This window comes from Dendropsophus ebraccatus, chromosome 11 (assembly GCF_027789765.1).
Source record: "Dendropsophus ebraccatus isolate aDenEbr1 chromosome 11, aDenEbr1.pat, whole genome shotgun sequence".
In the NCBI taxonomy this organism is placed as follows: domain Eukaryota; kingdom Metazoa; phylum Chordata; class Amphibia; order Anura; family Hylidae; genus Dendropsophus; species Dendropsophus ebraccatus.
Window position 1 is genome coordinate 17,101,030 of NC_091464.1, and position 21,757 is coordinate 17,122,786.

At 43.6% G+C, this 21,757-nt stretch overlaps 1 protein-coding gene across 1 annotated transcript in view; it reads left to right on the top strand.

Annotated features, from left to right (window-relative positions):
* Positions 1 to 16,403, top strand: part of ADORA1 (adenosine A1 receptor) — a 79,492-nt gene extending 63,089 nt beyond the window's left edge. Inside the window, exon 3 of the mRNA XM_069944689.1 lies at positions 15,686 to 16,403. Within this exon, the coding sequence (XP_069800790.1) occupies positions 15,686 to 16,337 (652 nt within the window). The 3' untranslated portion in view covers positions 16,338 to 16,403. The remainder of the gene's footprint in view (positions 1 to 15,685) is intronic.
* The last annotated feature ends 5,354 nt before the right edge of the window (positions 16,404 to 21,757 follow it).

The window sequence follows — 21,757 nt, forward strand, 5'->3', positions numbered from 1 at the left end:
ATCAGTTGGTTGCTGAAACTTACCCTATTAACTTTGTTGAGAAGCTAAATCAATGAACTAACACTTATGATTAACATTGAGAGAGAGGCTGATTGGAATGCACCAAGCTGCGCTACCGATAACATAAGGATTGGCGTTTATGGCTTAAACGTGAGGTGGATGTGGATGTAAGAGACTTAAATGGCTTGCATGGAGTGGTCCTGTATACGGAGGAATTAATATCTATGAAAATTCTGAGGGAACAGAGCATTAAAGTACACTCACTGGCCACTTTATTAGGTACACCATGCTAGTAACGGGTTGGACCCCCTTTTGCCTTCAGAACTGCCTCAATTCTTCATGGCATAGATACAACAAGGTGCTGGAAGCATTCCTCAGAGATTTTGGTCCATATTGACATGATGGCATCACACAGTTGCCGCAGATTTGTCGGCTGCACATCCATGATGCCAATCTCCCGATCCACCACATCCCAAAGATGCTCTATTGGATTGAGATCTGGTGACTGTGGAGGTCATTGGAGTACAGTGAACTCATGGTCATGTTCAAGAAACCAGTCTGAGATGATTCTAGCTTTGACATGGCGCATTATCCTGCTGAAAGTAGCCATCAGATGTTGGGTACATTGTGGTCATAAAGGGATGGACATGGTCAGCAACAATACTCAGGTAGGCTGCGGCGTTGCAACGATGCTCAATTGGTACCAAGGGGCCCAAAGAGTGCCAAGAAAATATTCCCCACACCATGACACCACCATCACCAGCCTGAACCGTTGATACAAGGCAGGATGGATCCATGCTTTCATGTTGTTGATACCAAATTCTGACCCTACCATCCGAATGTCGTAGCAGAAATCGAGACTCATCAGACCAGGCAACGTTTTTCCAATCTTCTACTGTCCAATTTCGATGAGCTTGTGCAAATTGTAGCCTCAGTTTCCTGTTCTTAGCTGAAAGGAGTGGCACCCGGTGTGGTCTTCTGCTGCTGTAGCCCATCTGCCTCAAAGTTGGAGGTACTGTGCGTTCATAGATGCTCTTCTGCCTACCTTGGTTGTAACGGTTGGCTATTTGAGTCACTGTTGCCTTTCTATCAGCTCGAACCAGTCTGCCCATTCTCCTCTGACCTCTGGCATCAACAAGGCATTTCCGCCCACAGAACTGCCGCTCACTGGATGTTTTTTCTTTTTCGGACCATTCTCTGTAAACCCTAGAGATGGTTGTGCGTGAAAATCCCAGTAGATCAGCAGTTTCTGAAATACTCAGACCAGCCCTTCTGGCACCAACAACCATGCCACGTTCAAAGGCCCTCAAATCACCTTTCTTCTCCATACTGATGCTCGGTTTGAACTGCAGGAGATTGTCTTGACCATGTCTACATGCCTAAATGCACTGAGTTGCCGCCATGTGATTGGCTGATTAGAAATTAAGTGGTAACGTGCAGTTGGACAGGTGTACCTAATAAAGTGGCCGGTGAGTGTAGTTCTCGTAGGGTTAATGGCGTAAAGGAAAAGCGAAAAAAACCTTACTAGGATTGCAGATTTTTTTTTTTCTCAATTAGATTAGAGAAAAAAAATTCTCTTACACAAATAAGATACCAATAAAAACTAGAGATCATGGCACAAAAAAATGACATTGCAACCAGCCCTGTAGGTGGAAAAATAAAGGCGTTATGGTTTTTAGAAGGAGAGGAGGAATATTGCATTAATTTGACCCGGACATCTGTGCATCAATGACCTTTGGTCATGAAAGGGGTTAAATGGAATGCAGTGCACTGCAGTGTGAACCCAGCCTTGATGATCATCTTTTTTTGTTTTGGGCCCAAGATTACATTTTGGGTGTTTTTTTGCACTTTTAATGTATGGGCATTTTTAATCTTATAAATCCTGAAAAAAACCTTGTACAGTTCCCCGTCTGACTCCTATGGTGCTCTGCTACCTCTGTCTGTTTGTTTTTTATTGTTACTAGCTGTAAATTGTAAGGTCTACAGCCTTTATTCTGTCTTTTTAAAATTCATTACATTGTGCATGTGGAGATTAAAAAAAAAATCAAAAAAAAATCCTGGACTGTTGAATAGGCCTGAGCGTCTGATACACACTGAGACCTTTCATTACCGGCAAGGTCATAATCTTTTTCTCCTGGTAATTGATTCTATCTCCCTGCATGTGAGGGCTATACGTGTTACTGCGCAAATGATGAAACGAATCAAATATTCTTTGCCGTTTTCTGAAGAGTAATATTTCTGTATATTACAAGAGATAAATGGAAGGGAAATTCTAGGAGTAGGAGACATGAATAATGCTATTTATGCTATATGTAATTGATGCTATCTAGCGGAATGAGACTCCATCATTCAGATATTTAGTGCATCTTCCTTTTACTCATATTAAAGGCTAATGTCTATGAAGGTGTATTTGGGTCACGAAGCAGAAATTGAGTTCCCTGGTGCTTAGGACCCCCGTATCATTCGTATTAGTTTCCAGAGTCTTGTTAATGAAGATACAATACACATGCGTAAAATATATGTATGAGCGCCTAGATAAGCTTTGGTCGGATACTGTTTGAATTTAGTCTTTGGTATATTGGGTACGTCTTCTGTACTAAGGACCTAGTAGATAATAACGAGTTGTATGTAGAACACAGTTCTTGGTGATGATAGTAAGACACCCTTAACCCCTAGACACACCAGGACGTTGCTGTACATCCTGGCGTGCCTAGGGGGGGTATAGAGGGGGCCACATGGCGACCCCGCTCTGAACCACCGGGATCCCGGGTGCTATATGCAGCTATCCGATTGCCGTGCCCGCTAATTAGGCATTTAGATGCAGCTGTTAAAGTTGACAGCTGCATCTAAATGTTAGCTGTCCCCCATCATTGGGGGTTTAGTGGGGGGATCGCCCCCCCTTGACGCGATCGCGGAGTGGCGATCCCCGAATCTGCTCCGGGCCGGGGTCTGCGCCATAATGGAGCTGATTCCGGCTGGGCACTCTATTGCTCTCAGCTGCAGCAGCCGAAAGCAATAGAACACTGAACTTATCTATATCTATACTGCATAGATCTGTTAAACAAACATGTTTGGTATCACCGCGTGCATATTCGCCTGAACTTTTATCACAATCCTGATTTTGCAGGGTAAACGGCGTAAGCGCCCAAAAATCCCAAAGTGCAAAATTGCTGTTTTTTTCGCATCAAATCTAGAAAAAATTTAATAAAAAGCCATCAAAAAGTCACATACGCAAACAAGGTACCAATAAAAAGTACACATCATGGCGCAAAAAACATGACACCTCACACAGCCCCATAGATCAAAGGATAAAAGTGTTATAAGCCTGGGAATGGAGCGATTTTAAGGAACATATCTTTTTTATTTATTTTTTTTTAAAGGTTTGAATTTTTTAAAAGCCATTACATAAAATAAGTTATACAAGTTACATATCCCTCATAATCGTACTGACTTGAGGAACATGTATAACAAGCCCCCCCCAATAAAAGAGTTGTTTTTTTTTTTTGTTTTGTTTTTTTCCTTCAATTTCACCACACACACACACTTTTTTTTTTTTCTGGTTTCATATTTTAGGCAAAAATTACATCTGCCATTAGTGGTGCAAAAAATAAGGGCTCATGAGGGTCTCTAGGTGGAAAAATGCACGTGCTATAGCCTTATATACACAAGGAGGGAAAAAGGAAAGCGCAAAAATGAAAACTGGCTGTGTCCCCTAAGGGTTTATATTGCACTCACAATAGTATGCAAATTAAAGAAAGTTTATTGTACATGTTAATTTGCATACTACTTTGGGTGCAGTTTTACTTATTACATGGGATTGTGGAATCCCTAATAACTGGCACCAACATTCATTGTGGGAAGAGTGTGCCGAACGGTTTTGAACCAAGATAGTAAGGCTGCATTCACAAGTTCAGTGTTTTTCCTGGTCCGTGATTGTGGTCTGCAAGCTACCGTGATCAGTGCAAATAAAATCAGTTTTGCAACTGTGTCTACTTTAAATTACATTGATTACATCACATCCGTGTTTTTCACGTACTAACATGGATGTCACACAGAATCCGTTCCGAGTAATGACGTGTCCTATTTTTTAACGGAACGGATCCGTGAAATTACGGAATGTCTGAATAGCCCAATAGAAAGCAATGGGCTGTAAAATTGTCCGTGCGAACGGATCCGTGAGCCTACGAGCCCCGTCAGTAAGAATAAACCCAAAATAATAGACAGCAGTAAGGGCTCTAATACACTGATCGATAATCGGTCGAATCAGGCCGCTCTTCTCCTGCCCTCTGCTGTCTTCCCGTCATCGTGTGCTGCAGCTCCTCTGGGCTGACAGGCCGCTCAGCCAATCACTGGCCGGGACTATTGGCATTTGCTTGGCTGGGCGGCCTGTCTGCTTAGAGAAGCTGCAGAACACAAAGCAGAAAGAACAGGAGCGTGGAGAGGAAATGTATAAACAGTTTAGGGCAAGGTCTGCACTGACATCGCTAACGATGTTCGGGCAGCCCTTGCTAAACAATAATCAAGTCGTGTGAGGGTGCGTTTACACAAAGAGTTTTCTGACAGATTTGTGAAGCCAAAGCCAGGAATGGATTTGAAAAGAGGAGAAATCTGTCTTTTTCCTTTGACCTGTTCTGTTTAAAGTCTATTCCTGGCTTTGGCTTCAAAAATCTGTCAGATAAATCTCTGTAAATGCAGCATAATAGGCTCAGTAAACAGGAGCTGATCTAGCAGATCGGCGCTCGTTTACATTATTGATCGGGCTACCATCGGCCCATCTAATATCCTTGGTCAGAATATGGATCCCAAAAGCCGTTCATATACAGTATATATCTATTTTCAGAAGTGATACATTGCTGCATTACTGCTGCTTCTGTGAGGCCGCTAAGCTTTGCATTACTGTTAGATGGACAACCGTACAAGAAAACAGTCAGTCCAGCAATGCCTGAAAACCTCTAAGAAAGCCGAGCCAGGCACATGTAGTACAATTACCCATAGTAGCTTATCCTTAGCTGCCACAACAATCACTATTGTAATGGGCCTGGATGGGCTGAATACTACGTATTGTCATCAATCAGCCCCAGATGGTTCGAGATCAGAGCCAAATCCTAAGAACATGATCAGCCAACAAAGGTAGAGATGATACAACAATACTTCTGTGTTTTTTCTTGTCCATAATCTATGTTTATGGTTGTTTTTCATGAGGCTAAAATTAGTTGTAGCTGCGTAACGTGAGAAGCTGAACAATCCGCTCAGATGGTGAATGGAAATGCTCCTGTTTCCATCACTATAAACAGTCAGGTCCTGCCGGCTTACTGCAGCAAAACCTTGGACTACTAGAAAAAGAAAGTGGTGGGGACCTTCCTAGCAGTACTTGGCAGAATATACAGCCCAGGGTGCATAATGATGCTCCACAGAGCAAACGGGGCACTTTGCTATTCCTGTATCCTCTCTGTAAGGTTGTTGTACTTCTAGGTTAGTGGTAAATCTTGGCCAATGGCCGTATCATTTTCTTGTGAAAAAATGCCAGTTTCTTGAAAGAATTAGCATTTTTCTCATTTTCTGTGATCACCGTGTGGGTTTCTTCCTGTGATAATTGTATTGCCAGCGTTGTTGTGCACACAGTGATACTAAAAAATATGTCCCTTCCTTCCTTCCTCCCTCCTTCCCTCTTCCCCTCCCTTCCTTCCTTCCTTCCTTCCTCCTTCCCTTCCCTCCCTTCCCTCTTTCCCTTCCTTCCTCCCTTCCTTCCTCCCTCCCTTCCTTCCCTCCCTTCCTTCCTCCCTCCCTTCCTTCCTTCCTTCCTTCCTTCCTCCCTCCCTCCCTCCCTTCCTTCCCTCCCTTCCTTCCTCCCTCCCTCCCTCCCTCCCTTCCTTCCTCCCTCCCTCCCTTCCTTCCTCCCTCCCTCCCTTCCTTCCTTCCTCCCTTCCTTCCTTCCTTCCTTCCTTCCTCCCTCCCTCCCTCCCTCCCTCCCTTCCTTCCTCCCTCCCTCCCTCCCTTCCTTCCTCCCTCCCTTCCTTCCTCCCTTCCTCCCTTCCTTCCCTCTTCCCTCCCTTCCTTCCTTCCTTCCTCCTTCCCTTCCCTCCCTCCTTCCCTCTTCCCTCCCTTCCTTCCCTCTTCCCTCCCTTCCTTCCCTCTTCCCTCCCTTCCTTCCTTCCTTCCTCCTTCCCTTCCCTCCCTCCTTCCCTCTTCCCCTCCCTTCCTTCCTCCTTCCCTCCCTCCCTTCCCTCTTTCCCTTCCTTCCTCTTCCCTTCCTTCCTTCCTTCCTCCCTCCCTTCCTTCCTTCCTCCCTCCCTTCCTTCCTCCCTCCCTTCCTTCCTTCCCTCCCTCCCTCCCTCCCTTCCTTCCTTCCTTCCTCCCTCTCTCCCTCCCTCCCTCCCTTCCTTCCTCCCTTCCTTCCTTCCTCCCTTCCTCCCTCCCTTCCTTCCTTTCCTCCCTCCCTTCCTCCCTCCCTTCCCTCTCACCTTCCCTTCCTTCCTCCCTCCCTTCCTTCCTTCCCTCCCTCCCTCCCTCCCTTCCTTCCTTCCTTCCTTCCTTCCTCCCTCTCTCCCTCCCTCCCTCCCTCCCTTCCTTCCTCCCTTCCTTCCTTCCTTCCTTCCTTCCTTCCTCCCTCCCTCCCTCCCTCCCTCCCTTCCCTCTCACCTTCCCTTCCCTCTCACCTTCCCTCCCTCCCTCCCTCCCTCCCTTCCTTCCTTCCTTCCTTCCTTCCTTCCTCCCTCCTTCCTTCCCTCCCTCCCTCCCTCCCTCCCTTCCTCTCTTCCTTCCTTCCTTCCTTCCTTCCTCCCTTTTTTTCCCCTCCATTTAGGTCCAGATTTATCAAAGGGTGTAAAATATAGACTGGTGTAAACTGCCCACAGCAACCAATCATAGCTTCTTTTTTTTATTTTATCACAGCTGAAAGCTGAGCTGTGATTGGTTGTTGTGGGCAGTTTACACCAGTCTATATTTTACACCCTTTAATAATTCACCCTTTTGATTTGCATTTTTATTTATGATAAAATAAAATTTATTCTGTTTTATTTATTTTTATTCTATTTTTACTGTCCCACCATGGGGAGTTCACTTTGTGGTTGCCTGATGACAGACAGATTTACATTGCAATGCTGATCAGACTCTGGATCTTAACCAACCACCATAGCTATGACATTGGAGGCCTCTGGTTGTCATAACTACCATTGGGGCTAAGTGATCGCGTGGCACAGCCCCGATGGTGACATTTTTCCTCTGTTCTGCCCTATAGATGCAGAGATCACCCTAATTGCAGCATCTACATGGTTAACTGCCACGATCCGAGCTCTGCTCAGGTCTCTGCAGTTGTGCCCGGCTATCACAGACAGCTGTGGATAGTGGATGCAGAAACCCCCCTTTCATCCAAGAACGTAACTGTGTCCATGAGTAGTAATGCACGGCAAAAATGGACGTACAGTGACAACTAAAGGGGTTATCCAGTGCTACAAAAACATGGCCACTTTCTTTGAGAGACAACATGACTCTTGTCTCCAGTTCAGGTGCGGTTTGCAATTAAGCTCCATTCACTTAAATGGAACTGAGCAACAAAACCTGCATCCATACTGGAGACAAGAGTGGCGCTGTCTCTGGAAGAAAGTGACCATGTTTTTGTAGCACTGGACAACCCCTTTAAATATTACTGAGAGAGCTGAGGAAACTGTGTTTGTGCATGGACCGCACTGTATATATAGAGTTTCCCTGGACATTTTGCTGTGATGGTGGCCAGGAGGTGTTACACTCCGACCTGACATCTCTATATGACTGCTAGCAGCCTTGAGCCATCAGAACTACTGACACACTCACTATATAAAAGGGAGTCTGTATAGGGCTGTGTGACTTATAGAGATCAATGATTTCTATTACAGATCTGTGCTCAGTCAGAAAACAAATGCTGCACATATAAAGCGCCCGAAAAAAAAATATTACTCTATTATATCGCTAGTTAAAGGTTTTCACTATTATTTTTGCTTCCTTTGAGATCCATAGTTAAATGCAGGTTACTCCGGAGGATTTCCCCCACAAGCTCCCTACCACGCTAGACGATGAGCAGAATCATCCATCCTCTACTAAATACATTTAATTAGGCCAAACAGTCCCCATCTGCAGCTAAATACTCTGTGTCAGCAAACGCATGAGTCCTGCTCGCTGTCACACTGGTGCACTAAGGCCCGTCAAATATATATAATATATATATATATATATATATATATATATATATACTACACTACTGAAAGAAAGGGAGATGGTTGTAATATGTGGAAAAGTGACCCTTTCCATGACATCCCTTTCCCTTCTCTATGTAACAAAGCGGACACACTTGAAAGGATCAGCTCGCTGAAGTCGCACTGCTCGTATCTGAGGGGCTCCCTGCCGATACATGACTCTGCAGTCTGACAGCATGCTCAGTGCTGAAGAGGGCTGGAACCATTCTCATCCTTTGTATAAAGCTTTCTTGCTTTTTATTGCAGACGAGCGTTATAGATGAAAAAGATCCAAAATGTGCTTATAAGAAGTCTGTAACATTTATTTATTAAGAGGAAGTCCCATGATCACTAAAATCGGAAAGGGGGGGGGGGGGGGTGAGAAAATAATAAACAAGTGAACTTCTCACTATGCACTTCCGGGTCCCGTTCACGGCAACCGGCTGTCGTCATCTGCTGGAAACCGCTCAGCCAGTCAGTGACTTGGGTGGTGTCCCGCTCCAGTCACTAATTGCCCGCTCAGCCAGTCAGTGACTTGGGTGGTGTCCCGCCCCAGTCACTGATTGGCTGAGTGGGCAATCACTCAGCAGGGAACCTGTCGTTGCAGCTAGCAGAGCTGCAGGACCCGGAGCTGTGTTACGAGGCAGAAGGGGGTTAGTTGGTTCCCTGGAGTGCTGTATAAAGCTCCTGCAGCAGCCGCAGCAGGTACTGGCTGCAGCAGGAGCTTTATACTGGAGAAAAAGGAGTTTAATCACTTGAGCTCGTGACAGGCAGCGGCGGGGAGGTAGTCATCTGGGTGGCTCCGCGCCAGTAACTGACCTCTCTCAGTCTATCTGCCTGTCACTCATCCCTCCGAGTGCGCTGACAGGCAGAGAGCGGTGACTAGACACAGACGGGGAGCCGCCCAGATGACTACCTCCCTGCCACTGCCTGTCACAAGCTCAAATGATTAAACTCCTTTTTCTCTGGTATAAAGCTCCTGCTGAAGCTGCGGCTGGTACGTGCTGCGGCTGCTGCAGGAGCTTTATACAGCACTCCAGGGAAACATATCAGCCCAATTGGGCTGATTAATTCCCTTTTAATGTAAACTTCTTCTTTGTAATTAATATAGATAATCTAAAGGCAAAATGAAAATAACTGGGGCTATGTTCTAAAGTGTGTGGTTTATGGCAACCAGCCAGTGGAGGAATGCAGTATTACATTGCCGTTATTTAGATGAAGGCCAACCGTGTAATAGTTGGATGACTCTTTTACACCACTTTAACTAGTAGCCAACATTGTCTTCTTTGGTTGGTCTCCCTGAGTTCAGTCTTCTGTTTACCTTGTGGCTTTACTGGGCATTGAACCCGCCTAGTCAGAATCCTACTCCACACTAATGGGGGTAACACCCCCAAGCGGCTGTCTCTGGATGGATGCCTGGCCTTGAATATTGACTAAAGGGGTCACTTAATATGGTGGTTTCCTTACAGGAGCCACCCCTTTGCTAGGTTTTTCCCTGGAGGGATATCTGGCTTGTCCCGTGTTTTGAGACTCGTAACCCGCAAAATAATACCAAAATACCGCCGTAATTTTCAGTTACAAAAAACAAAACCTTTTATGTCCACACTGGCATATGAGCATACATTTTTTTTTTTTTGTTTGTTTGTTGTTGTTTTTTTAACTCAACTGTGTTTTAGTATTTTACTGTATGTGAACATACCCTTACTGCTTACATTTGTGTGCAGTAGTATGGGCCTGTTGGTAGTTAAGCAGAGACATTAGGATACTAAAGGAACCCCTTCAAGACTAAGCCTCACTTTATGCGCTCATAGCTCAGTGATGCTTTAACGTATGCTAGCGATTCTGAGATTGTTTTTTTCGTCACATATGGCACTTTATATTAGTGGCAAAATTTGGTCACTACTTTGTGTTTTTTGTGAACATCAAAATATCATGAAAAATTTTAAAAATTTGCATTTTATGAACTTTGATATTCTCTGCTTCTAAAAAAAAAAGAAAGTCGTAGCACAAACATTAGTTACTAAGTCACATATGTCTTCTTTATTCTGGCTTCATTTCATAAACATATTTTATTTTTTTAGGGTGTTACGGGGCTTAGAAATTTATCAGCAAATTACCACATTTTCGTGAAAGTTTCCAAAACTGATTTTTTTAGGGACCAGTTCTTTTATTAAGTTGATTTAGAAGGTTTGTATACTGGAAACCCGCATAAGTGACCCCATTTTGGAAACTACACACCTTAAAGAATTAATCTTGGGGTATAATGAGCATTTTAACCCTACAGGGGCTGGAGCAAAGTATTCACAATTAGGCCGTAAAAAAATGGAAAATTAAAATTTTCCAATAATATATACGTTTAGATTAAAGTTTCTAATTTTCAAAAGGAACATGAGAGAAAAAGCACCCCAAAATTTGTAACGCAGGTTCTCATGAGTACAACGGTACCCCATATGTGGGCGTAAACCACTGTATGGGCACACAGGAGGGCTCAGAAGGAAGGGAGCGCCAATAAGCTTTTCCAATGCAGATTTTGCTGAAGAAGTTTCTGAGCACCAGGTGCATTTGCAGAGCCCCTGTAGTGTCAGCAGAATAGAACCCCCCCCAAAAGTCACCCCATATTGGAAAGTACACCCCTCAAAGAATTAATCTTGGGGTAGGATGAGCATTTTGACCCCACAGGTATTGGAGGAAAATATTCAAAATTAGACAGTAAAAATGAAAAACTCGAATTTTTTTAATAATATGTTCGTTTAGATTGAAATCTCTTAATTTCACGAGGAACAAGAGAAAAAATTACCCCAAAATTTATAACGCAGGTTCTCCTGAGTAAAAAGGCACCTCATATGTGGGCATAAACCACTGTATGGGCACACAGCAGGGCTCAGAAGGGAGGGAGTGCCAATTAGCTTTTTCAATGCAGATTTTGCTGCAGAAGTTTCTGAGCGCCAGGTGCATTTGCAGTGCCCCTGTAGTGCCAGCGGAGTAAAATCTCGCCATAAGTCACCCCATTTTGGAAAGTGCACCCCTCAGAGAATTCATCTTGGTGTGTGGTGACCATTTTGACCCCACAGGTATTAGAGGAAAGTATTTAAAAGTAGACAGTAAAAATCAAAAACGCGAAATTTTCCAATAATATATTCCTTTTAATTTGAAATTTCTCAATTTCTTGAGGAACAGGAGAGAAAGTTCACCCCAAAATCTGTAACGCAGGTTCTCCTGAGTAGAACGGTACCCCATATGTGGGCAAAAACCACTGTATGGGCACACAGCAGAGCTCAGAAGGGAAGGAGGGCCAATTAGCATTTTCAGTGCAGATTTTTCTGAAGAAGTATCTGAGCGCTAGGTGCGTTTGCAGAGCCCCTGTAATGGCAGTGGAGTGAACCCCCCCCCATACGTCACCCCATTTTGGAAAGTGCACCCCTTAAAGAATTCATCTTGGGGTGCAGTGAGCATTTTGACCCAACAGGTATTGGAGGAAAGTATTCAAAATTGGCCAGTAAAAATGAAAAATTCGAATTTTTCCAATAATATGTTCATTTAGTTTGAAATTTCTAAATTTCACAAGGAACAGGAGAAAAAATGTACCCCAAAATCTGTAACGCAGGTTCTCCTGAGTACAACGGTACCACATATGTGGGTATAAACCACTGTATGGGCACACAGCAGGGCTCAGAAGGGAAGGAGCGCCAATTTGCTGGAGCAAAACCGCAGCTAGTAACAGTTATTAGAATAGCGCAGTTACTAAAATACAATAAAAAAAATTAGATTACAGGTAACGTGGGGTGGTTACGGACAGTCTGGGGTGGTTCCGGGTAATCTGGAGGTGGTTCCGGGTAATCTGGGGTGGATACGGTGAACATAGGGTGGTCACGGGCAACCAGGGGTGGTTACAGGCAACGTGATGTGGATACGGACAACCTGCTGTGGTTACAGACAACCTGGGGTGGTTACGGGCAACCTGCTATGGTTACGGTAAACATGGGGTGGTTATGGGCAACGTGGGGTGGTTACGGGCAACGTGGGGTGGTTACGGGCAACGTGGGGTGGTTATGGGCAACGTGGGGTGGTTACGGATAAACTGAAGTGCTCATAGGTAATCTGAGGTGGGTACCTGTAATCTGGCGTGGTTATGGGCAATCTGGAGGGGGTCATTGGCAATTTGGGGTGGTTAGAGGCAACGTGCGGTGGTCAGAGGCAAGGTGCGTTGCTCAGAGGCGACCTGCGGTGGTTGCGTGCGATCTGGGGGGTTACATGTAATCAGGCATGATTACGGCAACCTGGAGTGGTTATGCGCAACCTGTGGTGGTTACGGGCAACCAGGGGGGGGGTTACAGACAGTCTGGCATTGTTACGGATAAACTGAAGTGCTTATAGGTAATCTGGGGTGGGTACATGTAATTTGGGGTGATTACGGACAATCTGGAGGGGGTCACTGGCAACGTGCGGTGGTTACGTGTAATCTGGGGGGTTACGTGCAATCTGGCGTGATTACGGACAACCTGGGGCGGTTACAGGCAACCTGCGGTGGTTACGGGTAATCTAGGGGGGTTAGGTGTAATTTGGGAGTGAACTGCAATTATTACTATAATAAAAAAATGTGTGTTTTATTTTTTGGGTGTTTGTCACTTTTTACTTTATACATTTATTTTCACTGTATTACTATGATTACTGTGATATTTTCTATCACAGTAATCATAGTTTAGTGACAGAGACCTAATTGGTCTCTGTCACTTTAAATTTTCAGAGTTGGCTGGTTGTCGAGCACATGCGCACTTCATAACCAGCCAGGACACCGAGGAGGAAGGAGCTCCAGGATCAGGTAATGTATAAGGGGCAGGGGGGTGACTGGGGGACGGGGGGTGACTGGGGGGGGCGACTTGGGGGACGGACTCTAACACTTTTTATCCCCTGTCACCAATCATTGATGGTGACGGGATAAAAAGTGTTTCCCTGCACTGGGAACAGGCGATCAGCGGTATATAGTATATACCGCTGATCGCCTGTTCCGGGACCCCACAGGGGGGTCCCCGATCACTGCCCCATGCTCTCCGCTACCTCTGGTGGCAGAGAGCATGGGGCTTTCATTCATTTTTACAATTCCATCGCTGTGAACAGACTTTGCCTGTTCGCAGCGATGGCGGCGGCCATCTTGAATCCAATGGCCGCCGGGGGAGGGGGGTTAGTGACTGCCCTACTAGGGAGGGCTGGTCTGGCGTCTGATTTGACACATTTCATCTCCCCCCGCCGTGGATGGGGGGAGATGAAAGGCAGTGCAGCGCCGGCCTATTACTGACCGCCGTATCGGCGGTCACTAAGGGGTTAATTGCAGTTGCGGTGGGAGCCCGGCTATCACTGACAGGAGTGCAGCTCCTGCGCCCCTGTCATCCCGTGGACGTACCGGAACGTCCATCTGCACGAACTGTATGCAGATTTGGACGTGCCAGTACGTCCATATGCGGCAAGGGGTTAATAAAGGATATTATGTGTATACATAGTCCAATGGCTACAAGCTGGATCTAGGGGCTCTTACTTCCCGGGAGTGGCCCCCTCTCCTGATCTCTAATCTGTTATATGTAGTATTGGATCTGCATCATTGTATAAAGCAGATGTCTGTTTACAGTGAATGCATCTAATGGTTTTAGTTAAAGACAACACAAGAAAGAATCCGGCTTTCATAAAGGAGCTGCTATTTATAACTATACAAGAAATTCTTAATGGAGTTAATAGCTGGAGACACTGAATGGGCCATAGTGCGTGTCCAAGAAAAACAACTAAAAAGTGTATCTCCAAAGGACCTAACAAATCTGTTCATTATGTACATACTAACACATTTATCATCAAGCCCTGTAATTTCTCTTTTTAATTTTTTTTTTTTTATTGTAAACATTTTAAGTGACACATGAGCAGTTTTAATGGATAGATGTCTGGAAGCGGAGACTCCTACAATGGCTATAACACAGGGGGAGATGTGATCCATACATACATTGCATACTTGGCCATCCTGAGGGGAAAAAAAATATTTATCATTATAAATGTGGCCAAATATGAGGACAGTCGCACATATATAGAGGCGCTGTTAGCAACACTTTTTTTTTTTAGACAGCCTGCGATGACTACAAAAAGCTCCACCCAGTCTTTTTTGTGATTGAATAGCTCACACACAGTTTTCTGTGTCTGTCTCCCCCTCCCTTCTGTGGCAGCTCATGTAAACAGCTCGATAGCCGGCTGTCACTGCACTCTGTAATGCAGGGAGAATTAATCACAGTGAGGTCACCAGCAACTTGACCTCAGATTAACCCTCCCAGCATCACCGAAAGCAGAATCAGCCAGCCAGGGAGACTGTTTTATATGAGCTGTCTCGGAAGGGAGGGAGGATGTTCAGTGCAGAGTAAACAGCTCACACACAGTTTCCTGTGTCTTCATTAGAAAGCAGCAGCTCATACTCCTTTTTAAATTATGAATATTTAGTATGTACTGTATTTTCCGGTATATAAGGTGACTGGGCGTATAAGACGACCCCTGACTTTTAAGCAGATTGTCAGGGGTTCGTCTTATACGCCGCAAAAGGCAGGTCAGGCAGTGGTTAGCTGCAGCTAGATAAAAAAAAAAAAAAAAAAAAAAAGAACCCTTTAACTCACCTAGGGCCCGTTCCTGGCCTCCGCGCGTCTCCCGTACTGTTCCCGGCACAGGCAGTGTGATGTACACTACCTGCGCTGGAGACCGAACTGCGCTGGAGGCGAACCTCTCTCTAGCAGCCGAGCGACTCATTGGAGAGGCTTGAAGACACTCAGCTGCCTGGAGAGCTTCGGAAGAATGAGAGAGGCTTTGGCAACTTCCGGCAGCTCTCTCATTCTCCCAAAGCTCTCCTGGCAGCCGAGTGTCTCCGAGCCTCTCCGATAAGACGCTCGGCTGCTAGGGAGAGGTTCGGCGATCTCAGTCTCCGGTAGTGTACGTCACACTGCCTGCGACAGGAGCGGTACCGGAGGTGCGCAGAGGTCGGGAACGAGCCCCAGGTGAGTTAAATGTTGGTTTTTTTTTTTATAGTGTTCGCCCCATACAGTGGGAATGGGGCCATTTTTGAGCATCCCCCCCCCCCTTCATGGGGCAACAATACCCGGCGTATAAGATGACCCCCGACTTCAACTCTGATTTTTTGGGGTTAAAAAGTCATCTTATACGCTGGAAAATACAGTAGTATTAGTGTTATACTGTCACATGCTAGAAGTAATGACCCTCACACAAACACACAAGTTTTTTGTCCGAAAATCAGAATAAGATAAAAGATAAAAAACGACACCCTTTGCCAGTGTGATACATAAACTTTGTTTTCTCATTTAAAGTGTTTACAGTAAGAGGTTGATAACCATTCTCCTTGTTGATGTGGTGCATCTTTTCTCTAGTTGATTATTTTAGTTGTTTTTAGATATTTTTGTCACATATTTTCTTTAGCTAACTTTTTTACTTTTTTTGCCTTTCAGTTACAAAAGTGTTGTGACGGCTAAAAGAGCAGTGATTGCGATCACAGGATGCTGGGTCCTCTCCTTCATTGTCGGTCTGGTTCCCATGTTTGGTTGGAACAACATAAACAATCTGCGGAAACAACATAACGTCACTTATGGTGAAATCATCATCACTTGCCAATTTGAAACCGTGATCAGTATGGAATATATGGTGTACTTTAATTTCTTTGTCTGGGTCCTTCCTCCGCTCTTCCTCATGTTAATAATCTATTTGGAAGTGTTCAATTTAATTCAAAGACAACTTAATAAAAAGGTATCTTCAAGTTCGAAAGATCCTCAAAAATACTATGGAAAAGAATTAAAAATTGCAAAGTCGTTAGCGTTAATCCTGCTACTATTCGCTTTGAGCTGGCTGCCTTTACATACTCTGAATTGCATCACCTTGTTCTGTCAGACTTGCAACACGCCAATGATCATCACTTATATTGCCATCTTCTTGACCCATGGAAATTCAGCCATGAACCCCATTGTCTACGCCTTCCGCATTGAAAAATTCCAGTCTACATTTTTGTATATCTGGAAGAAATATTTCTGCTGCAAAAGTGGAAGGGAACTTAAAAGAGCAAATACTACAAACATTGAGAGGTCCTGTTCAAAAAATGTCATCTAAAAAAATCTAAAAAAAAAAACTTCTGTTTTGTATACATATTATTCCAAATAAACAAATAACCACTCTTTGTCCTTTATTGAAATCTGTAAGTTGACGCTGATTTTAAATTGCAATAACTGATATGTAAAAAAAATTGTCATTTACAATGCAATATATGTGAATATATACCCATTCTAATTTTAGGACTATTTATACATCTTAAGTAATGGCTAATTTATTAAAAGGGGGGGAATAAATGTATTCGCACAAAATAGCAAGAAAAATCCAATTTATTCAGTCATATCTGTTTAACATGGGTTGCTGATGGAAAAAAAAGTTTGAAAAAGTAACAGTGCCACCATGTGTTCATAATGAATAAATTATATATTTTTACTTTTTTTTTTTTTTTTATTTAATAACATTTTGAAATATAAGGGAATTAAATGGTCAAATACCCTGAAACAATATAGTAAAATGCAAAAGACTACCTTATTTTATAGGTTTTTAGGGTGGGTTCACACTACAGAATCCGCGTGGATAAGTTCTGGTCGATTCTGTCGCTCGTACCCGCTCATGGTGGCGCGCATCTCTGCCTGTGCCATAGACACCATTCTATGGCCGGGCCGATTCCACCGTCCACCGAAAGAACTGACCACATAGGCGGTGATGCGTGCCACCGCGAGCGAATTTCGTAGTGTGAACCAACCCTAACTGTTACAGATGTCTGCATGCACTGGAGTACAGTATGTTTGTTATGCAAGAAACTAAAAGTTGGGGCACTGTGAGAGAACACTGCTTCTCCTGATAGAAGGACTTTATCAAACTCCAAGCTGGCTGCACCATTCATGTGTGTTAAATTCCCATTGTTAGAACTTGCTATATCAACGGGGGATGTGAAATAAAGCATGTTTGCAATTTACTATTATTATTATTAATTATATTTTTTAGTTATCATGCTTTAAAACAAATCTATACTTGTATCCAGGTGCAGTCTTAGAAAGCAGCTATATAACAGTTATACTTACTTACTTGTATCCAGGTCCATTCTCCTAAAGGCTGCTATTAGGAATGAGCGAATTTACAGTAGGAACAAAAAAAAGCGCTTTGATCCTATCTGCTCATTGGGCTGCGGGGTTTGGAAGTCTGCTCCGCTGGCGCTCCTCCCCAGCTGCTGGGAAAAGTTGGATCACGTCCTGGGAAACTTATCCCAGTTTCCCAGGACTGGATCCATCTTTTTTCCAGCTCTGCAACCCGATGAGCGGAATACAGATCGCAACGAAGCACTTCGTTCCTACTGTAAATTATCTAATCCTTAGCTGCTATATAACAGCTATACTTACTGTATCCTGGTCCAGTCTCCTGAAGACAGCTATGCTTACTGTACCCAGGTCCAGTGTCCTGAAGACAGCTATATAACAGCTATACTTACTGTATCCAGGTCCAGTCTCCTGAAGACAGCTATATAACAGCTATACTTACTGTATTCAGGTCCAGTCTCCTGAAGGCAGCTATATAACAGCTATACTTACTGTAGCCAGGTCCAGTCTACTGAAGGCTGCTATATAACAGCTATACTTACTGTATCCAGGTCCAGTCTCCTGAAGGCTGCTATATAACAGCTATACTTACTATATCCAGGTGCAGTCTCCTGAAGGCAGCTATATAACAGCTATACTTACTGTATCCAGGTCCAGTCTCCTGAAGACAGCTATGCTTATTGTACCCAGGTCCAGTGTCCTGAAAGCTGCTATATAACAGCTATACTTACTATATCCAGGTGCAGTCTCCTGAAGGCAGCTATATAACAGCTATACTTACTGTATCCAGGTCCAGTCTCCTGAAGACAGCTATGCTTATTGTACCCAGGTCCAGTGTCCTGAAGACGGCTATATAACAGCTATACTTACTGTATCCAGGTCCAGTCTCCTGAAGACAGCTATGCTTATTGTACCCAGGTCCAGTGTCCTGAAAGCTGCTATATAACAGCTATACTTACTATATCCAGGTGCAGTCTCCTGAAGGCAGCTATATAACAGCTATACTTACTGTATCCAGGTCCAGTCTCCTGAAGACAGCTATGCTTATTGTACCCAGGTCCAGTGTCCTGAAGACGGCTATATAACAGCTATACTTACTGTATCCAGGTCCAGTCTCCTGAAGGCAGCTATATAACAGCTATACTTACTGTATCCAGGTCCAGTCTGATGAAGGCAGCTATATAACAGCTATACTTACTGTATCCAGGTCCAGTCTCCTGAATGCAGCTATATAACAGCTATACTTACTGTATCCAGGTCCAGTCTCCTGAACACAGCTTTTTAGTCTTGTGCTGGTAAAAAACAAAATTTAGGAAGTCCCAGCCAGTACAGACTGTGAGTCTAAATCAAATGAGACTGGACCTGGATACTAATAAGTAATCATAGCTTTATTTTTAAAGCAGTATAACTATAAAAAAAAACACACAAATGAATGTAGATTGCAAGCACGCTCTATATCACAATCCCTACTGATTTTAGATTTTGAAAGTGACACTTTAATCATTTATCAGGCATCATTTTGGTTGGTTTACAGAAATGCTTTCTACATGATTTTTCTGATTCTCTTAAAGAGTTAAGCAAAACCAAATTTCAATTATTATACTGTACATGTTAACTTTCCAATGTTATGTTAATGTTGGTTTTCCCATGAACCAAACGTAAAAAAAATAATTATGAGATTATACAACAGTTTTTTTCCCTTCTCTTTTTGTAGTACAGCAGATCTGGTGCAAATGTTCTTTTAGGGGGAATTCACACTGTAGGAACTTACATAACCTGCAAGTATGTGCTACAGTGTTCATGTCTCACAGTTTCTCTGTCTGAAAAACACGTTTTCAAACTATGCCTGTGATAATTGTATGCAACAAGAAGCCAGTCATTAGCATTATATGTATATAAGCGACTATAAGTAGAGCAGCACTTCATGATTATATCCAAAGGTACACGACACAAGGACCATTATGCTGGATAACCCCTTTAAACATAGAGGATCATAAGACAAAGATATATATATAGGGGAATAGAACCAAGCAAAAAATAGTGTTGTTGGTCTCTAGACAGGTGATTTATCCCTAGTCCACAACTCCAACACAGGCTAGGAAATTGACCTATTTCTGATTACAGATCGGTCCTCTGTTGCCAGATACAGGCTGACAGCTGAGTGAGCAGGAGGCCGGGAAGCATTGATTATTCATGAAGAAGAGGAAGGAAGGAGGGGTGAGGTACAAACACTGAGGGCCATTGCCTCACTGACTCACAGGAGACGACAGATTGCATAATCCACTGCATGGACAAATTACCAAAAGGTACCATGCTCACAAGGAGACAGCCAAGTACAGTGCCCTGTCAACACTAGTGGTTGGGCCTAGGTGCTGACAGATTCTCTTAAACACTTAGCTAATTTAAATTGGCCTTTTGACTTTTAATAACTCAAATTATTTCCTATGTATCACATGGTTAAAGACCTTGCCAAAGTTATCTGTATAGCTAGAGCCTGTTCTTTTCATTGCATATTTAATGGCGTTCTAAGAGGTAGATGTATGAGATGTCACAAATAATAACTTCCTGACAGTTCCAGAAACGTTTAAGAAAATGAACAAAACTTATTAATTTTGCTGTGATAAATCCAAAGGCACCTATGAAGTATGGTCTAATCTGTAATGTAATGTGTGATGAGATGGCTACCCAGGGAAGCTATAGGCACTTCATGCTCTATCAGTTCCGGCGGATTCCGTCGCTAGTACGCGCTCACAGCCACACGCCTTTCCGCTGTCTCCATTCTATGAGCGGCTCGATTCTGCTATCCGCCAAAAGAATTGCCATGTCAATTTTTTTGGTGGAATACGCCCATGCATGGATTGTTGTCTATGGCACGGGCGGAGAGGCATGCGGACGTGAGCGCATACTAGCGCCGGAATTTATTTGCGCGGATTCCATAGTGTGAACCACTACCCTCACCGTCAAATACAGATGTCTGCAGGGGGCCAGAACCATAAAGATTTTCCCCAGCACTCTGCTGGGGAATCCATGACACTTGCCCCAAATCCCGAGTCAACTGAGCCCCAGTTTCAACTGTATACATACACTTCCAGTCCTAAGCGGTCAGTGTGGTCTGCAGGATGCATTGGATCTGTGATGTATACTGAGAGCAGACAGCGACTTCTGCCAACCATCAGCACTTGAGCTGCAGAGGAGGAAGGTGGCAGCTTGGCGCCTGTCCGTGGGTGAGGAAGTGAGTATGCATATTTATTTCTGGGGGAATACCTGCCTTTTGGAAAGGGGGACTTGTCTATCTACTTTTCTTCTGGTGAGAAAGACATACTGTACCTACGCTCTGCGGGGTCCTATCTAAGGGCCCATTCACACTATTGAAAACAGGTGGAAATTCTGAGCGGAACTCTGCCAGCGCCTCCACGCTTTTCCACTCAAAGAATTGACATGTCAATTCTTTGAGCGGAGGGGCGAGAGGCATCCAACTGAAATATACAAAAAGTGATGGTCCCAGCACTCCAAGTTAAAAATATGCAAAAATCTTTATTTCATACCAAAAAGTAAAAACAGCTCATGTGCGGTATACAAGTAGGACCTACGCGTTTCGCGCGCATGCGCGCTTAATCATGGACTGATGAGCATAGCACATAACATATGTTAAAAGCAAAAGTCAACCAATCATGAGTGCTGGTGTGCACACGTCACGAATGACGTATAATAAGCGTCACCAGTGACGTGTAACAAACACCTGTAGAATAAATGATCTGGGCGTTACTGGGACTATATGCCAATGTAATTGGATATGCACAAATACTAGTGCTAAAAATCATTATGGGCATGTCATAATTGTATGTAAAGCCGGATCTTACGGTATGTAATTATATGGATGATTATATATATTATGATCAAGGAAGATGATAATAATACTCTGTTGTTTGTCTGATATCGGACACGCATGTTGTGTGAATCGTAAGTGTGAACAAGAGCTAAGTGGAAAATGCAAAATAATTAAATAAACAAATAAACCATGCTCTAATGTTACACAGCAAGAGGGTTTAGAATAAATGCCGAAATGGCTTAGGGAAGGACTCACAACATACCAAACCAAAACAATTGGTTTGTATGATAACAAAAACGCAACACATATGAAAAAAACGCAAAATGTGAACTACGCAAATGAATTTTTTTCTTAAATATATGACAATGACAAATGAAAAATAAAATAAAAAATAAAAAAATGACAAATGAAAAAATAATAATAATAACAGCACATGACACAAATGTAGACAATACAACGCAATACAATGCAGAACTGGGCAAATCTGGGCAGATATGTGGTCAACAGATGACTAATATGTATAATGGTAAAGTAAATCATTTTTAAAGTTGAGACCTTGGGGGAATCTTGTATCT